General features: G+C 34.8%; 2 protein-coding genes across 3 annotated transcripts; both read left to right on the plus strand.

Moving 5' to 3' along the window:
* The first annotated feature begins 186 nt into the window (after positions 1-186).
* On the plus strand, positions 187-20,538 carry LOC110110457 (probable flavin-containing monooxygenase 1). 2 transcript variants are annotated; one of them, XM_028700230.1, is made up of 5 exons: positions 187-774; positions 18,889-19,126; positions 19,289-19,464; positions 19,567-19,925; positions 20,044-20,502. In XM_028700230.1, the coding sequence occupies exons 1-5, from the start codon at positions 325-327 to the stop codon at positions 20,405-20,407; spliced, it is 1,587 nt and encodes a 528-aa protein (XP_028556063.1). In that variant the 5' UTR covers positions 187-324; the 3' UTR covers positions 20,408-20,502. The 2 variants fall into 2 exon arrangements, with proteins under 2 accessions (XP_028556063.1, XP_020697602.1); XM_020841943.2 differs by lacking the exon at positions 187-774 and adding an exon at positions 16,693-18,216 and having other exon boundaries at positions 20,044-20,538.
* On the plus strand, positions 1,652-3,749 carry LOC110110446 (probable flavin-containing monooxygenase 1). The gene is made up of 4 exons (XM_020841932.2): positions 1,652-1,888; positions 2,541-2,716; positions 2,816-3,174; positions 3,291-3,749. The coding sequence occupies exons 1-4, from the start codon at positions 1,768-1,770 to the stop codon at positions 3,652-3,654; spliced, it is 1,020 nt and encodes a 339-aa protein (XP_020697591.2). The 5' UTR covers positions 1,652-1,767; the 3' UTR covers positions 3,655-3,749.
* Positions 20,539-22,237: the final 1,699 nt, after the last annotated feature.

Here is a 22,237-nt window from a genome sequence, read left to right on the forward strand (position 1 = left end):
TATATATATATATAATTATCTTGAAAGAAATAAAGAATTTATTCCAAATAAAATTTAAATTACTTTTCACACAATAATTTTAAGACTAATTTTATAAAAATTACAACCGCGTCATTTCATAATTATGAAGAGTGCCAAAAAGTCTTCAATCCCCACTAAAATATCAATTTTATGATAATTAAATTTTTTTTAAAAAAAAAAAGTGAACCACAAAGCATCAATCCAATCGTCATTACAAAAGCTACAACGTTACATTCACCGAAGTAGCTATCCTCGGCCTCTTAACCAAATCGTGGCCAAAGCTCTTAACAGAGATTAGCAGCCATGGAGAAGAAGACGAGGGTCTGCATCATCGGGGCCGGCATAAGCGGCCTGGCAGCGTGCAAATACTTGCTGGAGAGAGGATTCCGGCCGGTGGTCTTCGAGGCCGATCGGAGCATCGGCGGCTTATGGAAGAGCACGCCGGCGTCAACTCGGCTACAGTCGGCAAGATGGGATTACCAATTCTCCGACTTTCCATGGCCGGAGAAGGTGACGGAGGTTTGTCCTGATAGTAAGCAGGTGCTGGAGTATTTAGAATCCTATGCTGAACGATTTGATCTTATAAGACATGTGAGGTTTGGAGAGAAGGTGGAGGGGATAGAGTATGTTGGTGTAGCGGAGGAGGAGATGGAGGCGTGGGATCTGTGGGGTGGGACCGGCGACGCCTTTGGTGGCGAGCGGCGAGGGGTGTGGCATGTTACAGTGCGGCGAGAAGAAGACGGAGCTGTAGAGGTAATTAACATGAATCAAATGGAAAAATCTTTTGTCACCATATCTAAAACGGTTGATTTGCTTTGAGATTAGTGTAAGTGGATGAGTAATTAAATATTTTTACTGCACCAATTTTAAAGCAACCGATAAGATGTGGAGTTATCTTGACCAAAAGTTTCGTCAGGGATTTACATGGACCCAATTTTTTTTGAGATATTTTTATGTAATTTGAATTATAGTAGTTAAGATAAATTTTTATGAGTTATTAAAAAAATTTTAAATTATGATATTTTTAAAAATTATGATAATACAAAATTATTTCATTGGTCTTATTTTTTTATTTGTTTAAATATCTTCTAATTTTGAATATTTTGTCATATCATCTTGATATAAATTATATTAATATATTTTGATATTTCTAATTATTATAAAAATAATAATAAGTCATCAATAATTATGTAAGCTTCTTTGTTATGTAAATATAATTATATCTCAAAGGATGGTAAAAAAGCAATGGTCTCAATGATGATAATATTAAATTAATAAATTTATTAATATTTATCATATATATAAAACATTATAAAAAATAAATAAATAAATTTTTGATGATTATATTATAATCATGGAAATGACATGCAAATAAAAATAGGATAAAAAGAATTAAAGGCAAAACTTTACTCATTCATTTATTACATTCTTCTTTCAATTTCTATGTTTTAATTTAATATTCTTCTAGATTTTAAAAGAGGCAGTAAATTATACTTATTTTATTATAAATATATATATAGTATATATATATATATATATATATAATATAATATATTATTATTATATATAATTTTTTTTTTTTTTTTTTTTTTTTTTTTTTTTGAAATTATGCTTTTTTTAAATCAGGTGCAAATATAATGGATTTTGTAATTTCTGCATCGGGACGGTTCAGTTGGACTGCCAAATATACCAACGTTTCCAAAAAATAAAGGTTCGGATGTCTTTAACGGTAAGGTGATTCATTCTATGGATTACTCCAATATGAATAGCGCAGCTGTTGCTGAATTGGTGAAAGGAAAGCGAGTCATCATTGTGGGATATCTTAAATCGGCAGTGGACATAGCTGCTGAATGTGCTAATATTAATGGTAATTATTTGTCTATTTCTTTTATTCTTCTTTTTCTTCATAATATCATATGATTAGAATTTTTGGATTTTCATATTGCATATGCCATAGCATCCAAGGAAAAAAAACAAAAAAAGAGGGAAAATGATGACAAGAGAGATGCTTAGGAAAAGAGGGGTTAGGGAGGGAGAAACCCATAGGAAATATAAAAGAAAAAGAAACCTAACATACTTTTTTCAATAACTAAATTAAGTTTCCTTTGATGTCATGAGCCTTGTACTTAGAGAGAGAATAATATCAAGAACAATGGATTTGAAGAAAGCATGCTTGAAAATACACCATAAGAAAGGGCAAACTCACAAGATGGAATTTACTTGCTACAAAAGAGAAAGTGGGCATATGGAACCATAAACCTCACTCATCTTCATTCATTTTCACAACTACAAGTAAATTGTATGAGCAAATAACAAAAAAGAATCATAAAGGGTTTTAAAATTCAACTAATATAAGGATTCAATTAAGGGGCTGAAATGAGATAAGTAAAATAAACAAAAGAAAAAAAATCGTCATTCTAAGATCATGTTCACATCATGTTAATATTATATGCACTATGATTAAAATAGTATAATCTTGAAAATCTAAAGAACAATAATATCTCAATGCTTATCAACAGGACCAAAATATCCATGCACTATGATAGTTCGAACAAAAAGATGGAATGTATCCCAGATGACAGTATGGGGCATCCCCATAAGTTACATGTATTTAAATCGTTTCTCAGAATTGTTGGTACACAAGCCAGGAGAAGGACTCATATTAAGCCTCTTAGCCACAATCCTTTCCCCTTTGGTATACTTTTAACTCGTTGATTTTCTCACAAACATCTAACATATTTATCTCTTATGTATTTATGATTAAGTTTTAAAAAAAAAATTCTTTCAATTTTAGAGGTGGATCTTCTCAAAGTTTACAGAGAGCTACTTAAGGAAAACAATCCCGATGAAGAAGTATGATATGATTCCAAAGCATAGTTTCTTTCAAGGAGTAGCTGCTGGTTTGTTTTGTATATTACCAGAACACTTTTATGAAAAAGTAGAAGAAGGAAGCATCATCTTAAAACCTAGTAAGACTTTTGAATTCATTAAGAATGGTGTCCTCACCGAAGGTGATGCCACCCCAATAAATGCTGATGTAGTGATCTACGCTACTGGGTACAAGGGTGATCAAAAACTCAGAAATATGTTTATTTCTCCTTGGTTCCAAAAGATAGTGGTTGGCACAGAAGATACAATTGTTCCTCTCTACAGGTACTCTTAATTATCACCATTAGCTTCATCTCAACTATTTGAAGTCAACATTTGAGTATTCACTAATTATAACTTATATATCATAATACTTACATAATGAGCTAACTTTGATGTAGAGAGTGCATACATCCACAAATTCCACAAATGGCCATCATTGGTTATTCTGAGAACCTATCAAACCTCTACACTTCTGAGATGAGAGCGAGGTGGTTAGCTTGTTTCCTTGACAATGGCTTCATATTGCCAAACAAAAGAGACATGGAGAAGAATATACTCGAGTGGGACAATTACTATAAGACATATTCTGGCAATTCAAGTGAGTGCTATCGTAGGTCTTGCATCGCCCCAGTTCACACTTGGTATAATGATCAATTGTGCAAAGATATGAGATGCAATCCTAGAAGGAAGAAGGGGTTTTTTGCAGACCTGTTCCTTCCATATGGTCCTATAGATTATGTTGGGCTCGAGTTGAAAAAATAATAGATATGACCCTAAGTATTATGTTAAACTTGATTTGAAAAATAATAATAATAATGGCATCAAGTTGATGAATAGATAGATGATTGTTAATATCATATAATATTGTGATATATATTATATATCTTGCAAGCTAATGTTTGTTCATGTAATTGTTAATAATTTTATCACTTTGATTATCAATTTGATGATCCAGTCAATTGATGAAAAAGAATTAACTGATTTCTCTTCTTTTTGTTGATTTTTTTCTCATATAAAAGATTGTGAACCTTAGTCACACTGATTCAAACAAGAAAAATCTTCAAAAAAGCATACTATAATTGGAAAATGTGAGGCCTTAAGATAATAAAAGAAAATAATAAGTTCTGCCTCTTATAATAAACTTCCTTACATAGTATTCTAGATCTTATTGCCTAAATGATATCATAGGGAGAAATATTTAATAAAATGATATCAAATTCATGAAATAAGGTAAATTAAATACATTAAAATTTAAATTAATAAAATAAGTTATTGAAAATTTTAATTTGTAGGTATTAGATCTAATGTGTTACATTATTTTAAATGACCCTATCATTTTGCATTTAATTTCTTAAAATTTTCAATTAATTAAATGCCTTTATGGATTTAAACATATCATTATTTTATTACTAATTTAAAATCTACATACCTCATAATCACATCATCAAAAAGCTTGTTTTTTTATGAATATCCACATACAAGTTATTCAAATTATATAAGCAATAAAATGATAAAATTCTAATATGAATCATAAGGAATACTAATAACATCTTGTACAAACTCCTAGGAAATTGAAATACCAAGAAAATTTGTAAGTAATTTATTAACTGAAATTTATGTTTGTTTTCATTGTGTTAAATTCCGATAAAAATGTGTGTTTTAGTTGATGTTTTACAAGAATATTTCAGGAAAAATGAGCATAAATTACAAAGTTAAATAGGGCTGTCAAAATCGGGTCACTGGTTGGGTTCGGGTCCAACCCGAAATTAACCCGACACTATTTGACCCAACCCGTTTTTGCAAACGGGTCAGTTTTTCGAACCCAAACCCAACCCGCTTCGGGTTTGGGTCAACCCGAACCCGATCCATTTTGTGTATGTTTTATTAACATTTTTTTATTTAATTTGATTTATTTCAATCTAAATCAAATTAAGATAAGATTTACTTCAATCAATTTAAAATAAATAAAGCTTAATTTAATTTGGGCAACAATGTTTATTATTTTTTAAAAATATCATTTATTTCTTTCATAACAATCTTTTGAAATTCTCCTAAATTAATTAAAAACGGGTCAGACCGGGTTGATTTCGGATTTTCGGGTCAACCTTAACCCGACTCGATTTTAAAATGGGTTGAAATCCCTAACCTGCATCTGAGGGTTGACCCGAACCGAAATTTTTGAGTCGGGTTGGGGTCAGGTTTTCAGGCGGGTCAAATATTAATACCCCTAATTAAGAACCAATGTCGTCGTGCCAGAACTATCAGCGCCATAGCATCTCCAACACCCTAGCGCCAAATCAGGGCATTGTAGTGCTGGAGCCTCTGGAAAATTTCATTTAATTCAGTGCCCCAGTAGAACAAAAGTCATCGTCGTAGTGCTACTCAGTGATGTAGTTCCATAAATGAAAATTGCAATATCGGGAAAAATTATAAATTATTCAACGTAAAGCACCAACCTCGAAAGCGTTGTAGTGCTCATCTTTTTTAGCATTGTGGCAGAGCAATTAGAGAAAAGAAATGGTACACTGAATCAGTTAACATTCGTGTTAGGTCATCCCAGCATCGCAGTGGTGCATATTTGGCAGCACTACAATAGAGCATATTTAGTAGCGCTAAGGCGTTAGTTCATATTTAAATGTCTTCGCATCACCTTGTCAAGCGTCGCGACACCTAAATCTTTTTTTTGTCAAGCGTCGCGACGCCTAAATCTTTTTTTTTTTTTAAGAGGAATCAGAGGATAATGAGTGACACATAATGAACTAGTTGGTCATCCTTGTAGATGGGAAAACCACACTTAGGACAGGATATGAGTGTGAAGAGTGAAGCTGTAGGATCTGCTTAGGATTCTTCATTTCTGGTAATTTTTTTTTCATCTTTCCATTTGTGCTTCTTTCTTAAGTAATGAAAAATATTTTGTTAAATTTTATTTCTATGGCCGGCTAAAATCTAGTATTAAACTAATAATATGAAAATCTATGTTTATATATCCAAATGCAGAATCTTATGAATAAATGTGAATTATTATTTTCAATATCTCCTGTGTTTAATTTAATTTCATTTGTGCAATGTTGTATACATTTAAAATCTAGTGTGATACATTGTCTTGACGGACTGACGGTGGAATATTGAAACAAAATATAAGGAATGCTTTCATATATGAACAAAGAATAATTAGAATTCTAGGATCTATGAAGATATAATAATTATAGAGATGCACTAAAAAAGTGAGATTTTTAATGAAATTATTGGCAATGCTAAAGTGGGCGGAAATTAGGCTTCGTTTGGGGCACTTTCTGAATGCTTTCTAAAGCAGTTTTCTACTACAAAAATTTAATGACAAAGTTTTCATGAACTAGAAATTTTTGTACTATAAAAATATTTTTGAAAATAGTAAGAAAATTATCTCAAATAAATCCTTACAAAAGGCCATCAAAGTTTACCGGAAAATTTCCGATGGAACCTGTACAATAAATTACTCTAATTATTTTTTATGAAAATTACACCAAAATTTGGTAGAAATGTTAAAATGTTTCTTGGGCCCTCTCATTCTTCCTCTCTTTTGCAACTCCACAGTTCTTAAAATTATTGCATCCGGTCACCGGATGCGGAGATAGGTCCGGATATTAATAAAATGTTATTTTAAATTAAGCGCAACTAAAGCTCAAGTAAAGCGCAACTAAAGCGCATGTAAAGTGCAGGTAAAGCGCAAGTAAAGCGCATGTCAAAGCGCAATCAAAAGCGCAGGTAAAGTGCAGTCAAAGTGCAACTAAAGCGCAGTCAAAAGCGCAGGTGACGTGGCAAATTTTTATTGGATGTCCGAACCTAGATATTCTCCGCATCCGGTGACCGGATGCAATAATTTGCCATTGTTTGTTTTGGAAAATTTTTTGTAAGATTTTTTCAATTCTTATATGGATCAAAATCTAAAATTTGTCCTCTATCCTATTTTTCAATTAATTTAAAATTTCATTAGTTAGTTTATGCGATTTAGGCTTCTTATAAAATCTGGTGTTTAAATTTGTTTTGAAAAAATGTATTAGATCCATATAGCTATTTATATTATACACATATTTTTGAGAAATCATTATATTTTATGTTAGATTTACGTAATCTTTAATTGGTTTACAAATATTTTCATATGCCCGACCTAAGTAAAAATTTATATAATTTTTTTTGTTTATTATAATTATATTTTTGTTGGTTTTTAATAGTACAATATATATATATATATATATATATATATATATATTGTGTTCAAAGTCAAAGATTGTTAATGTATAATAGACTTTTACTAGGCTGTAAAGAATTAATAGATGAATTTATTAAGAGTGCTAAATATTTTGTGCTTGTAGCTTCCTAAGAGCATCTCCAACCGAAACTCTCATTTTTCACTCCAAAATGTCATGAAACTACAAAATGTCACAATTCACCACCAATGGAACTCCACTTTTTACACATTTGCAGGTAACGGTCGTCTCTTTCTCCCGCGGCAAGTTCGGTAGAGAGGTAAAAATGGAGTAGATGAACAGTGCAACACCAATATTGGCGTCCCACTGTTCACTCGCAGATAAATAGCGGGAAATTTGTGGTTCCGCTGGAGCTGGCCAGGGACGTCATTCAAACGCTTGGAGTTCGGTTGGAGATGCCCTAATAACCAACATTTTTATACGAAGAAAAGCTAGAAGTTCATGCTTCAAATACAGAAATCAAGTATAAGTTATACCGTATGAGGTTAGCTTGATTTATATCATGAGAATTACAACTAAATTATTGATTATAGGCATTCAAAGGTGAGTATGAGTCATATATATGCTCTTATTGCAATACTCTTGCAAGCTGCACACTAATAAATGATAAACATACTAGGATATGTAAATAAATGATCTTTGATTCATCTGACCATCAATTATTTATAGAACATATAGAAGAACATCCCAATATAGAGCTTATATTTTTTATGAATTATTACATAAAACTGAATAACTACTTTCATGTGGTTACACAAGTCATTTTGAGATACCAGTTGTATAGGGGCGGATCCATGTCCAACCCATGATGGGCAATTGTCCGCCCTTAAAATTAAAATTTTATTTACTAAATTAAGTCATTTAGATAATCTTGTTGGAGGGAGAAAAGCTATTACGCAAATGATAAACTTAGCGGATAGAATAAAACTTTTTTGGGTGCCAAGGAAAATTGATAAAAGCTTTCAACATATATTTTTCAAAAATAAATACAATAATACAAGATCAAATGGATAACTCGGCTGATGATTCTTCAACTTCTCTCTCTCTTTCTTTTTCTCTTTTTTTTTTCTTTTCAACCTCTTCGTCTTACATCATCCTCTCTTTACCTCCTTTTATAGTCATGCCCAAACACTAATATAAGATTTCTAAAGAAATCTATTACATTAACTCCTCTTGGAAAAGAATACTCACATTAATTATTCTTGGAATATGAAAGAACACTCGTTAATTATTCTTAGATTATGAAAGATCATTTTGACTTCTATAGGTTTCTTGAAGCTTCCATCTTATTGAACTTTCCATGACCGAAATTCCTCCATAGCCTTATCATCCTCAAATGCCGCAAATGATGCCATATCACAACTTTGACAAGTAATACCAATGCACTTCATAAACCTGAAATAAAATATAATATAAACTATAGGTTCTCAAAACCATAGCCGTCCCCACATCCTGTCTTCTCTTATTTTTCTTTGATTGCTAGTAACATTTACTCTATTCTCTTCACATTTGTAGACTTAGATGTGCTATATTCATGCTTTCATTATAAAATGATATGTTGAGGATGTTAATGCTGATTATTTATTACCACAACGATTAAAACATGACCTATTTTCATAATAAAGGGATACATATTTCACAGTAGTTCCTGGTGTGAAGGAAGTAATACTGACAATTATAATGTATGTGTTAAATATAATACTCATACATATAATAAAGAAGACTACTATTGAACTTTACAAGTGAAAATATAATTATAATATCTAGATGATAATTACGAAAGCATATTATTATTTACTTATGATTGGTTTGACCATGCTTTTAATAGAGTTATAAGGGTACATAATCTTCATGGAATCATTGCTGGTATCAGGAGAAAGCTGATCCAGGGCCTCTCGCATGGCGAACTCTGCACCGGCGTCTTCCTCGTCTATGGCAGACACAAACGCCGCTCGATCATCAATTCCGGCCATCTCTCATTCCCTCAAGTTTGTCATCTCAAACTTAAAATTTCTTGTCCCTCACTCTCTTACCCCAGACAATTTTCCAATTTGGAGCACCCAAATCGCCAAATTATTCAAGGCAAATGGCTTCGGGACATTTCTTGACCCAAATCTTGGCACGGAAAATCAAGATCCAAATCAAGATCCTTCATCTTGGACGGTCACTGATCAAAATTTGGCAACCGCCATGTGCTCAACAATTTCCCCTGAGGTTCTTCCTTATGTGATTCATTTGGAATCAACAAATGAAATCTGGAAGACGCTGCACACCCGGTTCCAATCTTCAAACCGCTCCAAGGTAATTCAACTCAAGAACGAGTTACATAACATATCTATGCAGTCTCGCACCATGACCCAATATCTTACCGAAGTTAAAAAGATTGTGGATCAAATTTCTTCCGCGGGATCTTCCGTTGATCCGGAGGACGTTATAATCTATATTCTAAACGGGTTGCCACCGGCATACCAACCTTTTACCACCACAATCCGTACTCTGCAAAGCTCCATGACTCTGGATAACCTGTATTCGCTTCTCATGAGCGAAGAAATCCACATCAAATCAGCGGCCCAGAAATTTCCGCTGGCTCAAGAAACACAATCCGCCCTGTTCTCTTATCGGGGTCGAGGTAGAAGAGGCAGGACCAGATCAAACAACAACGCAAACCCGGCTGCCAAAGCTCCTCAATCAATGAGCGTTCAATGTCAAATTTGCAAGAAGAAGGGTCACGAGGCGGACACTTGCTGGCATCGACTCAATGCCAATTATGTTCCGAATCAACAACAGTCAAAATCCACAAATGCTCTCATCGCAAGCAATGACGTATCATCTGGCGTCGACTGGTATATTGACTCCGGAGCTTCTTCGCATATGACTAACTCAACCGATCACCTTACAACATACAATCCGTATTACGGTAACGACACGGTAACTATTGGGGACGGAAGGTCGGTACCAATTGCCCATACGGGATCGGGTATCCTTCCAACCCCGGCTAGTAAGCTTCTGCTATCCCAATTACTGCACATTCCTTCCCTTTCCTATAATCTTCTCTCTATATCTAATCTTGTTAAAGACAATAATATTTCCATTACTTTCGACGCTAATGGCTTTGTTTTTAAGGATCCGAAGACCGATCAAATAATTCTCAGCGGTCCGTGTCACAAAGGACTATACAAGATTAACTCTGCAAAATCTCAGGTCAATCCAGCCGCTCTCTCGGCCACTACGTTTTCGGTCGATTGGCACAAAAGGCTGGGTCACCCACATAGGCGCATTCTTCAGCAAATTTCGCGTCATCACCCGTCTATACACCTGTCGCCAAATGTTTCTACTTGTACTTCTTGTTTGTCTTGTAAGGGACACAAGCTTCCGTTTGAACGTTCTTCTAGCTCTACTAATTTTCCTCTTGAACTTGTCCATTCGGACGTATGGGGACCATCTCCGGTTCCCTCACATTTGGGTTACAACTACTATGTAATTTTTGTTGATGACTTCTCAAGATTTGTTTGGTTATTTCCGCTTCAATCTAAACATGAAGTTACTGACATTTTCATTAACTTTACGCATTTTATTGAACGTCAAACAAATAGAAAACTTAAAATAATTCGCACCGACGGAGGAGGCGAGTTCGTTAATCACAAATTTCAAAACTTCACGCGGACGGCCGGTATCTTGCACCAAACCTCATGTCCCTACACGCCCGAACAGAATGGATTGGCTGAAAGGAAGCATCGTCACATAATTACCATGACCAGAATTCTGCTTCATACAGCCGGTTTACCTATGTCTTTTTGGATGGAAGCAGCTCTCACGGCTACATATCTCATTAATCGTACTCCTTCTCTCACTATCAAAAACATATCTCCTATTCAACGAATGTTCAACATTGTACCCTCATACGAACACCTTCGGGTGTTCGGCTGTGAGTGCTACCCTCTGTCTACACCTATACATCGCACCAAACTCTCGCCGACCTCTGATGCGTGTATCTTCCTAGGCTACTCAGACACAATGAAGGGCTACAAGTGCTTAAACCTGGTAACAAATAAGGTTCTTATATCTAGAAATGTGCAATTTAATGAAGTTGTCTTTCCATATAAAAACAGGAACCAAAGCATTCCAACCGTGTCCAGTAATACTCCACCGAACCTGCTCATTCCGATATCCACGATTCGCACCTCCGCTCAACGCAAACAACCTTCGGTCAGCAATACTAAGACCATACCATCTCCGCATTCCACCACGGCAGCCTCGGTTGATCATATTACCACAGATCAACTTAATCCCACTCCTTCTCATCAACATAAATCGAGACATATGATGACTACAAGAGCAAAAACTGGATCACTCAAACCCGTTCAAAGGCTCAACCTGATTCATCATCAACAATCTCCTTGTGAACCTACCACGTATAGAGAAGCAAGCAAATTCTCTGAATGGAGGAATGCCATGGCCGAAGAATTCTATGCATTGCAAAAACAGGGCACTTGGGAACTAGTCTCACCGCCGCCTAACAGTTCCATTTTAGGATCAAAATGGACATACAGAATCAAACGAAAATCGGATGGATCGATCGCAAGATTCAAGGCGCGTCTTGTAGCTCAAGGAAATCAGCAACAATATGGCCTAGACTATTTGGACACATTTAGCCCGGTTGCCAAATTGCCTACCGTTCGTATCCTACTAGCCGTTGCCATTTTTCATAAATGGAACGTACATCAACTGGATGTATCTAACGCCTTCTTACACGGCGACATCAAAGAAACGGTTTACATGCGTCAACCAAAAGGCTTCGAAGACTCCATCCATCCGACTCACGTGTGCAAACTTCGCAAGGCAATCTATGGACTCCGTCAAGCGCCTCGCCAATGGTACACAACCTTCACCGAATATCTTCTACGGATCGGGTTTATACACAGTCAAGCCGATCCCTCCTTACTCCTTATGCATAAAGAACACCTGCAAATATACCTCCTCGTATATGTCGACGATATCCTTATTACCGGCAATGACATCCACGCCATGCAAGATATCATCGAACAGCTGAAGCTCAAATTTACTATGAAAGACCTGGGATTGGCAAATCAATTCCTCGGCATCCACATCGACTCGCTTACTGATAAGTTTTTTCTATCACAAAACTCTTATGCAAACTCTATCGTACAAATGGCCGAATTGCATAACTGCAATTCGGTCTCTAATCCATCCTTTACTAAACCTCCAGCTCCAGTTTTGGATGATCACGCTTGGATGGACGCTCACAGATATCGTCAAATAATCGGGTCTCTACAATACTTAACTCTCACAAGACCTGATATATCCTACGCTGTTAATGCGTTATCTCAGCACATGCATGACCCCAGCAATCAGCACATGCTCATGTTAAAGAAGCTATTAAGGTACATTAAAGGAACCACAGATTTCGGACTCCCGATCTCCCGCTCCGATCTCACGCTTCGGACATTCTCTGATGCCGACTGGGCTTCAGATCCGGTGTCCCGAAAATCCACATCTGGTTTTTGCACCTTCCTCGGCAAGACCTTAATTTCTTGGACCGTTAAGAAGCAGCAAACGGTATCACGATCGTCTACTGAATCCGAGTACCGGGCACTTGCTTCAGCCACTGCCGACACAATTTGGATAAAAAGACTACTCGAAGACTTCCGCATTCATCACCATCACCCTGTAGACGTCTTCTGCGACAATACGTCCACAATAGCGTTGGCTAACAATCCTGTCTTCCACGCGCGCACCAAGCACATTGAAATCGATCAAAGATTTATCCGCGATCACATTCAAAACAATACAATTCGGCTACTACCTATTAGCACGAAAGATCAAATTGCCGACATCCTAACCAAACCTCTCTCGACGTCTCGCTTCAAAGATTTAAGATCCAAACTGACTATCTTTTCTAGATCATCAGTTTGCGGGGGACTGTTAGAAGCATGTAATTAATCAACTTGTAATTACTCCTATAGGATGTCGACACGTGTACTAGCCGTTAGTCTCTATTCTTCCTGTAGCTATTTAATACCTCTGTAATCAGTTAGAACGACACAATATACAATTTACATTTCTCTGTTTCGCAAGCTTCTTGAACCCTCTCTGGGTTTCTTCAATTACCACAATGATTAAAACATGACCTATTTTCATAATAAAAGGATACATATTCACAGTAGTTCCTGATATGAAGGAAGTAATACTGACAATTATAATGTATGTGTTAAATATAATACTCATACATATAATAAAGAAGACTACTATTGAACTTTACAAGTGAAAATATAATTATAATATCTAGATGATAATTACGAAAGCATATTATTATTTACTTATGATTGGTTTGACCATGCTTTTAATAGAGTTATAAGGGTACATAATCTTCATGGAATCATTGCATGAAAAAGGAATAAAAATGTGACAAATTTCCTATCATCATAGCCCATTAAGCAAATCAAGTGTATTGTACAAAATATTCGGCTAGAGTAAGAGAAAATTATGTTTGATTTATAGTTATTAAAACTAAACCCAAAGATTTTGTTGAGCATAAAAATATTATATAAGTTGCTCATTCGGAATAACAAATATCATAATTCAAGAAACAAGCTACTGATGTTGCTACATAATTGACTACAACCACTAGTGGATTCATTCAAACCCCATTTTTAGGAGTTTCCCCGTAAAAATTCTGACATTTTTACCTCCCACACAGCCAACCACCAAGTAGAAGGGCACAAACGAAGGTTGCCAATAGGGGTGTCAATTTCGAGTCACGGGTCGGGTTCGGGTCGAACCCGGAACTGACCAGGGTTCAAACGGGTCGACCCTAACCCGACCCGGGTAGACAAACGGGTCGGAAATCCAAACCCGGACCCGACCTGGCAGGTTGCGGACCCGACAGCGGGCAGCGCGGTCGGGCAGCGCGGGTGGGCGGAATTCAAATTTTTTTAAATTAAACGGGTTGGCGAGTTGCGCCGGGTCAACCCGAACCCGACCCGTTTTTTAAACGGGTCAATTTCTGGAACCCGAACCCCACCCGTTTTGAAATTGGGTCGGGTTCGGGTCGGGTTTTCGTGTCGTGTAAAATATTGACACCCCTAGTTTCCAACAAGCCGAGGCAAAAAGGGAGAAAAACAGGGCAACGAAAGTGAGAAGGAAACCCTAAGCCTATTTCTTCTTGGATTCACTTTTCTTTCTTTTGCCTCCGCCATTGAGAATAGCTTGATCAACAACACACCCCACCATAAAACTATGCATATCATCATTTACATAATCACCAAAATCATCACCCTCAACCATAGAAGATGTAAAAAATGACTCATCAATATCCAAACAATCAGATTGAACCAAAATAGAATTATTTAAGGTTTGGGATAGATGGGCTTTCAAATCTGCATTAGACATGTCTCTACCCAGCTACATCGAGCATTGCATAGAAGCCTTTCGCATCATGTCTAGGCTATGAATCTCATCGGTGCCAGTCGATACCGATGGAGGTGGTTACAACCTTTATAGAATATGAGTTTTAAGTTGAGTTAGCATGGATCCCTCACAACTTTTGTTATTTGAGACTTAGGCTTCGTTTGGGACGGCTTTCTTTCTATTTCTTAAAGCAGTTTTTAAGTACAAAATTTTTAATTTGGTACTAGGAAGCTGCTTTAAGAAGGAGAAAGAAAGCCGTCCCAAACGAAGCCTTACTTTTCTTGATGCCGCAACTCTCACTCCACTATCGATAATAGGGATGTTGGCCCATATAATGATGATGGCCTATGTTGGAACATACTCATTTTTCATTCAATATATCATCTCATTATTGATATATCACAATTTGTCAATAAGAATGAACTCTTTTAATTACCCAACATAGATGAGCTCCTCAATCAAAACTCAAAGGGGATAATAATCCTCTTTGCTATACATGCTTGCGGAATGACTTTCTTCATGGCCTCCACAATATCTTTCCACAACAGGAACTCTGCTGGCAATCAATCTTTAGGAATGGAAATTCCTCTGCAAGCCTGCAGCCAGTAATCTTAACATCCATGGTTTTTGTTCTCCACAGTGGATGTGGGGAAGGGAAATACAGATTTACACAAATAAGCCTCTAATGCAAATTTAATGAAACAACTATATAAGATAAACTAAACATATGAACTAAAGAACCAATACATTAGGCTCTATTTTTAGGCATCTCAATGATAATAAGATTTAAGAGTGTGAACGAGTCGATTCAAGATTAAGTCACAACTAACTCAAACCCAGCTCATAAGTCAGACAATAGGCTCAAGCTTGAGCAGGCCTCATGTTTTGAGTTCGAATTCGACTTGTTCATCTATTGCAAATTCGAGCTTGACTCGAGATCCTAGGAGAATTCAATGAAGTAAAAATGAAAATCACAGCAGGAATCATGGAGCAGCAGGATTTAAAGTGGACATCATGATTGGAGATTGATGGAGACGGGAGCTCATAAGTCGTAGGAGAAGGCATCATGATTTATGATGAGAGCTCGTCGAAAAAGGTATCAGCAATAGTAGAGTCACGCGGCGAAAGGCATGAAGAGGAGGAGATCATGATTTGTCATTGGCACTTGGCAGATGACAAGTAACGATGGTCGTTAGTAGGTGGTAGAAGCTGGAGACGAGCGATAGGTGGCCAGCAATGGTGGACGTTGGTGGCGGCGGTGGGTGGTGGTTAGCGATGAGCTGTCAATAGCGGCAGCGACACCAATCGGCAACTACAATAGCAGATAATTTGCCACATGTGCTTGCCAATTCAATCCAACCTTGCTGATGCTGAAAACCAATTTAAAAAATTTCTGACTTGGTGTTTGGCAAAGCTGTCAGGCTGACTTGAAGATGAATATATGATTGAAAATAAATTTTATTTATTGCGTGGAAATAGAATCAGTAAAGAACAAAGACTATCGGCAACTGCAAGCTTCATTGGACTGCCATTTGAGATCGAAGCATTGTACTTGTTAATCAAAGCAGCATCTGATCCAAAACTAATAAGAGAGAGGATTGAGATTGTAAGGTAATTTTGTCCAGAACCCTCACAGACATGCACTTCAAAAGTGCTGAATTCCAAGAGAGGGTGGAGAGAAAGTTCATGCCAAAGAAAATTTTCAGCAAATGAGCAAAAGCAGAAAGTCCTCGCAGCAGGAATTTTAACTAACATAACATAACGAAATTTCATGTTTATGGATATGCCATCTAATTACTTATAATTATAAATAAACCATTCTATTCTGTTAATTTATTATTTTACTTATATACCATAATAATTAGATGTTAGCATAGAAAATATGTAAAAATATTTATTCAAACGGGTGATATAGTAGAAATAATTATAAATAATTAGATGATATATCAATAAGTATGATAATTATTTTAGAATATTTAACTTAAAACATTTTAATTCTATTAACGTTACAGGATAAATAAAATATAATATGATATAATTTTATCTTTGAATAAAAGAATGAATTTAGCTGAAATTTTATAATAAAAATAAGTTGACCTTATTATAAATTTTCATATTAACTAATATATTAGTTAAAATTTCTTAAAATTTAATAATTTCTTTTAGATTTTTAAATTTGTTTAACTTAAAAAATTACTAAAAAGTTGTCCGTACAGTCAGAGCTAACTCAACTTATCGACTCAACAGCAGGTCGCCCATTTAATGAATGATTTTATCTTTTTTTTTATACTTAATTACATAATTAAATTTTTAATGATAGCTATATACTTTATATTTTTGTCTAGCAAATATTAGTGATAAGTCTCCAAAAAAAAAAAAATTAAATAGAAAATTTTAAAATTAAATTCATGAACTTCAAGATAATGATTTCTACTGGAGCAAATATTAGTGATAACACAAACTAAGTGTCTATTTAGGATAACTTTTTTGTCGCTTTGTTTTCCAGAAAACTATCATAATTTTATTTAGTTACTATTTTTTATTGTTTTTCAAAATTTTATGTGGTAGAAAATTATTTTTTGCAATCAGAATAGTTAAGTTATTTTCTCCATAACAATTCACAAATCAACTTTATAAAATGCTAGTCGTCCCAAACAAATCCTAACTCAACCCGAAAAATTCCGAATTAGGATCAACCCGTTGTCATATGAGTCGGTTTCGAGTTCGAGATTTTGACTCATTTAGAAAATCAGGCCAGATTCGAATTGATCCGAAAACCCAAAATCAAACCGGATTAATCCAGGAAAACTGAGCGTGACCTCGTATCGTCAATGTCGTAAGTGAATATTTTTCAATATCTTAACAAGCTGCTTGTTAAACAAGAAATGATCCTTAATCATTCTATATATAAAATAATGAATTGTTCATGAATTTAAAAATTCATATTAATAAATTCTAGCAATAAGGTCCAAATTATAGTCGCATCATTCAATAATTATTTTTACTAAGAGTGCCGAAAAGTCTTCAACTCGATTAAAAAATCAAATTTAAAATTACTAAAGTAAAATACATTAAAATTATTAAAAAAATCAATTCACCGAAAAATTCATCCTCAATCCTTTACCAAACTGCAGCCAAAGCTCCTATAAATTGTAATAGACTCAAAAAGTCTAACAGAGTCACAGAGAGATTAGCAGCCATGGAGCAGAAGAAGAGAGTCTGCATTATCGGGGCCGGCGTAAGTGGCCTTGCAGCTTGTAAATACTTGCTAGAGAGAGGATTCCAGCCGGTGGTCTTCGAGGCCGATCGGAGCATCGGCGGCCTGTGGAAGAGCACGTCGGCGTCAACTCGGCTACAGACGGCGAGATGGGATTACCAATTCTCCGACTTTCCGTGGCCGGAGAAGGTGACGGAGGTTTGTCCTGACAGTAAGCAGGTGATGGAGTATTTAGAATCCTATGCTGAACGATTTGATCTTGTTAGACATGTGAGGTTTGGAGAGAAGGTGGAGGGGATAGAGTATGTTGGTGTAGCGGAGGAGGAGATGGAGGCGTGGGATCTGTGGGCTGGGACCGGCGGCGCGTTTGGTGGCGGGCGGCGAGGGGTGTGGCATGTTACAGTGCGGCAAGAGGAAGATGGAGCTGTAGAGGTAATTAATAAGAATAAAATGAAAACATTCGGTACTACAGTATCCGAAACGGATGAATTTGCTTTGAGATTAGTGTTCTATAAATAAAATAATAATAAATAATAAAAAAAGTATATGAGAAATCAATTTTTTAATTGCACTAATTTTAAAGCAACGGATAAGAATTTGGAGTCGATCTTGACCATTTATTTTTGTTCAATGATATCTTCGCCTAATTTTTTGAGATATTTATATGCAATTTGTGTTATGATATTAAAAATAAAATTTTGTGAGCTATAAAAAAAATAAAAAATATAATATTTTTTAAAAATTTTGGTAATATAAAATTTTCAGACGTGTTAATTTTTTGTTTGTTTAAATATCTTCTAATTTGAAATATTTTGTCTTATTATCTTTAGAAGGACAATAAGAATTTAATATTCCTTTTTTTTTTGAGACATTTAGGCCATTTAAGGCAAACTCACACACACAACGCATACACAAAGACTCAAACCCAAGACCTCTTAGTTGGAAGCATAAACTCTCAACCAAGAGGCCAATGTGAGCTTTGTGATTTTTAGAAGGTTTAAAAGGACAATAAATGTTTTTTTTTTTAAATAAAGGACAATAACTGTCACAGCTTATTATCATTTTTTCGAGTTATGCTTTTCTTCTTCTTCTTTTCAAAATTAGGTACATATAATGGATTTCGTAATTCTATGCATTGGACGCTTCAGTGGAATGCCAAATATACCAACATTTCCAAAAAATAAAGATTCAGAGGTCTTTAATGGTAAAGTGATTCATTCTATGAATTACTCTAATATGGATAGCACAGCCGTGACAAAATTAGTGAAAGACAAGCAAGTCATCATAGTAGGATATCTCAAATCAGCATTAGACATTGCTGCAGAATGTGCTAAGATTAATGGTAATTCTTTAAACTATTATTTATTTTTCTTCTATTCTTCACATAATATCATATGATTAAAAAATATCGATAGCATGGGATCATGTTCACATCATATTGTACTATTTAAAAGTAGTATAATCTTAAAAATCTAATGAAAATTATCTCAATGCTTATCAACAGGACCAAGATACCCCTGTACTATGATAGTTCGAACAAAAAGATGGAATATATCCCAATTGGAAGCATGGGGAATCCCCATAAATTATATGTATTTAAATCGTTTCTCAGAATTACTATTACACAAGCCGGGTGAAGGACTCACATTAAGCCTCTTAGCCACAATCCTTTCACCTTTGGTATACTTTTGACTTCTTCATTTTTCTTGCAAACATCTACAAAATTTATCTCTCAAATATGAATTATTAATTTTTTTAAAAAAAACTTTCTTTTAATTTTAGAGGTGGATCTTCTCGAAGTTTACGGAGAGCTACTTGAAGAAAACAATCCCCATGAAGAAGTATGATATGATTCCAAAGCATAGTTTCTTCCAAGGAGTAGCTTCTGGTTTACTTGCAGTATTACCAGAACACTTTTATGATAAAGTAGAAGAAGGAAGCATTATCTTAAAACCTAGCAAGACTTTTGAATTCAGCAAGAATGGAGTTCTCATTGAGGGGGAAGTCACCCCGATAAAAGCTGATTTGGTGATATATGCTACTGGGTTCAAGGGTGATCAAAAACTCAGAAATATTTTTATTTCTCCTTGGTTCCAAAAGGTTGTGGCAGGCACAAAAGATATGATAGTTCCTCTGTATAGGTATTCATACTTATCATTATTAGCCTCATCTCAACTATTTGAAGTGAGCATATGACTACTCATTAACTGCAACTTATATATTATAAGTACTTATATTATTAAGCTAACTTTGATGTAGAGAGTGCATACATCCACAAATTCCACAAATGGCCATCATTGGTTATTCTGAGAGCATATCCAATGTCTACACTACAGAAATAAGAGCGAGGTGGCTAGCTTGCCTCATTGATGATGGCTTCATATTGCCAAGCAAAAGAAAAATGGAGAAGAATATACTCGAGTGGGACAAATACTATAAGACATATTCTGGCAATTCAAGTGAGTGTTATCGTAGATCTTGCATAACTTCCGTTCACACTTGGTATAATGATCAATTATGCAAAGATATGGGATGCAATCCTAGAAGAAAGAAGGGATTTTTTGCAGATCTGTTCATTCCCTATGGTCCTACAGACTATGTTGGGCTTGAGTTGAAAAAATAATATATATGATTCTTCATATTATGCTGAGTTTGGTTTGAAAAAAATAATAATATATACAAGTTGATGAAATAATAAATATCATGTACTGTGATATATATTATATATCTTACTAGCTGGTGTTTGTTCAAATAATTGTTTGCAATTTTCTCACTTTGGTCATCAATTTGTTAATCTTGTCTATTTATGAAATTAATTGGTTTCTCTTCTTATATATATAAAGTGAAGTAGTTATGGGGGGCTTTAAGCATTTCATAATTAAATTGCACCAAAGTGCTCCTAACAATTGGTTGGATCACATGATCAAACTCATAAGCAATATCAGACACCTATAATAAGAGGATTAGCTATAATTGCTTAAAATAAAATAAAATTCATAGGTTGATAAGTCTAATTTCCACCACATAAGAGAACACATAACAACAATAATAAGTTCCACCTCTTATAGAATTATTGATTTTTTTTTTAATTTTTTTGTCTAACAACATCCAAACATTTTGATTTCACTACTTGACTTAAACAATTTGATTTCTAAGAAATTTAGCCATTTGATTCTTATCAAATAAATCATGAAATATATATTGTGCCACTTAAAGAATAATCCAAGAATCATCACAAGCAAATTTGTCTCATTAGTGAACAAGAAATTCATACTAAAAAGCTTCATTTGGGACAGTTTTTTTACTACTTTCAAAAGCAAAATCTTTGTACTAAATAACTGCTTCAAAAAACAGTAAGAAAATTGTCCCAAACAAAGCCATAATTTCATCATTCAAAGTAACATAAGGAGTAAGTTGTACAAAATTTTGTTGTAAATGATTGAATGTGGACTCATAAGGAGGAGGTAGAACTAGAGAAATCTTTAATAAATTTACATCAAATATTCACATACAAGTCATTCAAATTCTATAAATTATACAAGACAAGAAAAAAATGATGAAATGTTTATTTGAATAATAAGAAATACTAATAATAACAATTCACAAAGTCCTAGAAAATTGAATAACCAAGAAAAATGGTAAGCAAACAAGCTACAAAATTATTATATGCTTCTATAAATGGACAACCGCTTTAAAAATAAACACATATATCTTAAAAACTAGTTATGTTGAAGTATGTAGCTTATGGATTAACTTTTTTTTTTAAAAAAAAAATTGGGACTAAGCCCGTATATTGATGGTATAGCAAAAACTCATATGCTTACAAAAAAGAGCCTACAAAAATAACCCAAAATCGGATACAAAGAAAAAAATTAAGATAGAAGCCCAAAATTGAACAAAATGAGCACAAAAGCTTTAGGACTCAAGAAGGATGGAACCCGCCAAAGGACAAACAAAACATCAGAGCCAGGAAGCTCAGTTGTTCGATACCAGCATTACCGTAATGAAAATCTCTCTGATTGCCAATAGACCAGAACACGAGCGGAAAATAGCGTGCAAAATTAACATGCTAAGCCAAATGATATACCACCAATGAACTGATGCAGATTGGTCGTCCAAGGGTATGCAAAACACAAAGCAGGTTCTGTTCATCATCGTCCATATAAGCAGCAACCAGAACTACTCCACCTCAAATAAAGCATGAAGGAAACGAGGAATAGTACAAATCAACATACTTCCACCTAGCAACTTTGCTAGATATAACCAAAGCCATTTTGCTGCACAATTCTAGATAAGAAATTTTTAAACCCGCATATCTTATGTCATTTCGTTCCCTCCAGATAAAATAAATTGCACAGCTAATCACAAAAAATAAAAAATAAAAAACAAAAATCATTCTCAGCCGTGTTATAAATGTCAATATCGTCTAAAAAATTGAAAATTTGCAATAGTG

This window comes from Dendrobium catenatum, unplaced genomic scaffold, assembly GCF_001605985.2.
Source record: "Dendrobium catenatum unplaced genomic scaffold, ASM160598v2 fragScaff_scaffold_1470, whole genome shotgun sequence".
Classification (NCBI taxonomy): domain Eukaryota; kingdom Viridiplantae; phylum Streptophyta; class Magnoliopsida; order Asparagales; family Orchidaceae; genus Dendrobium; species Dendrobium catenatum.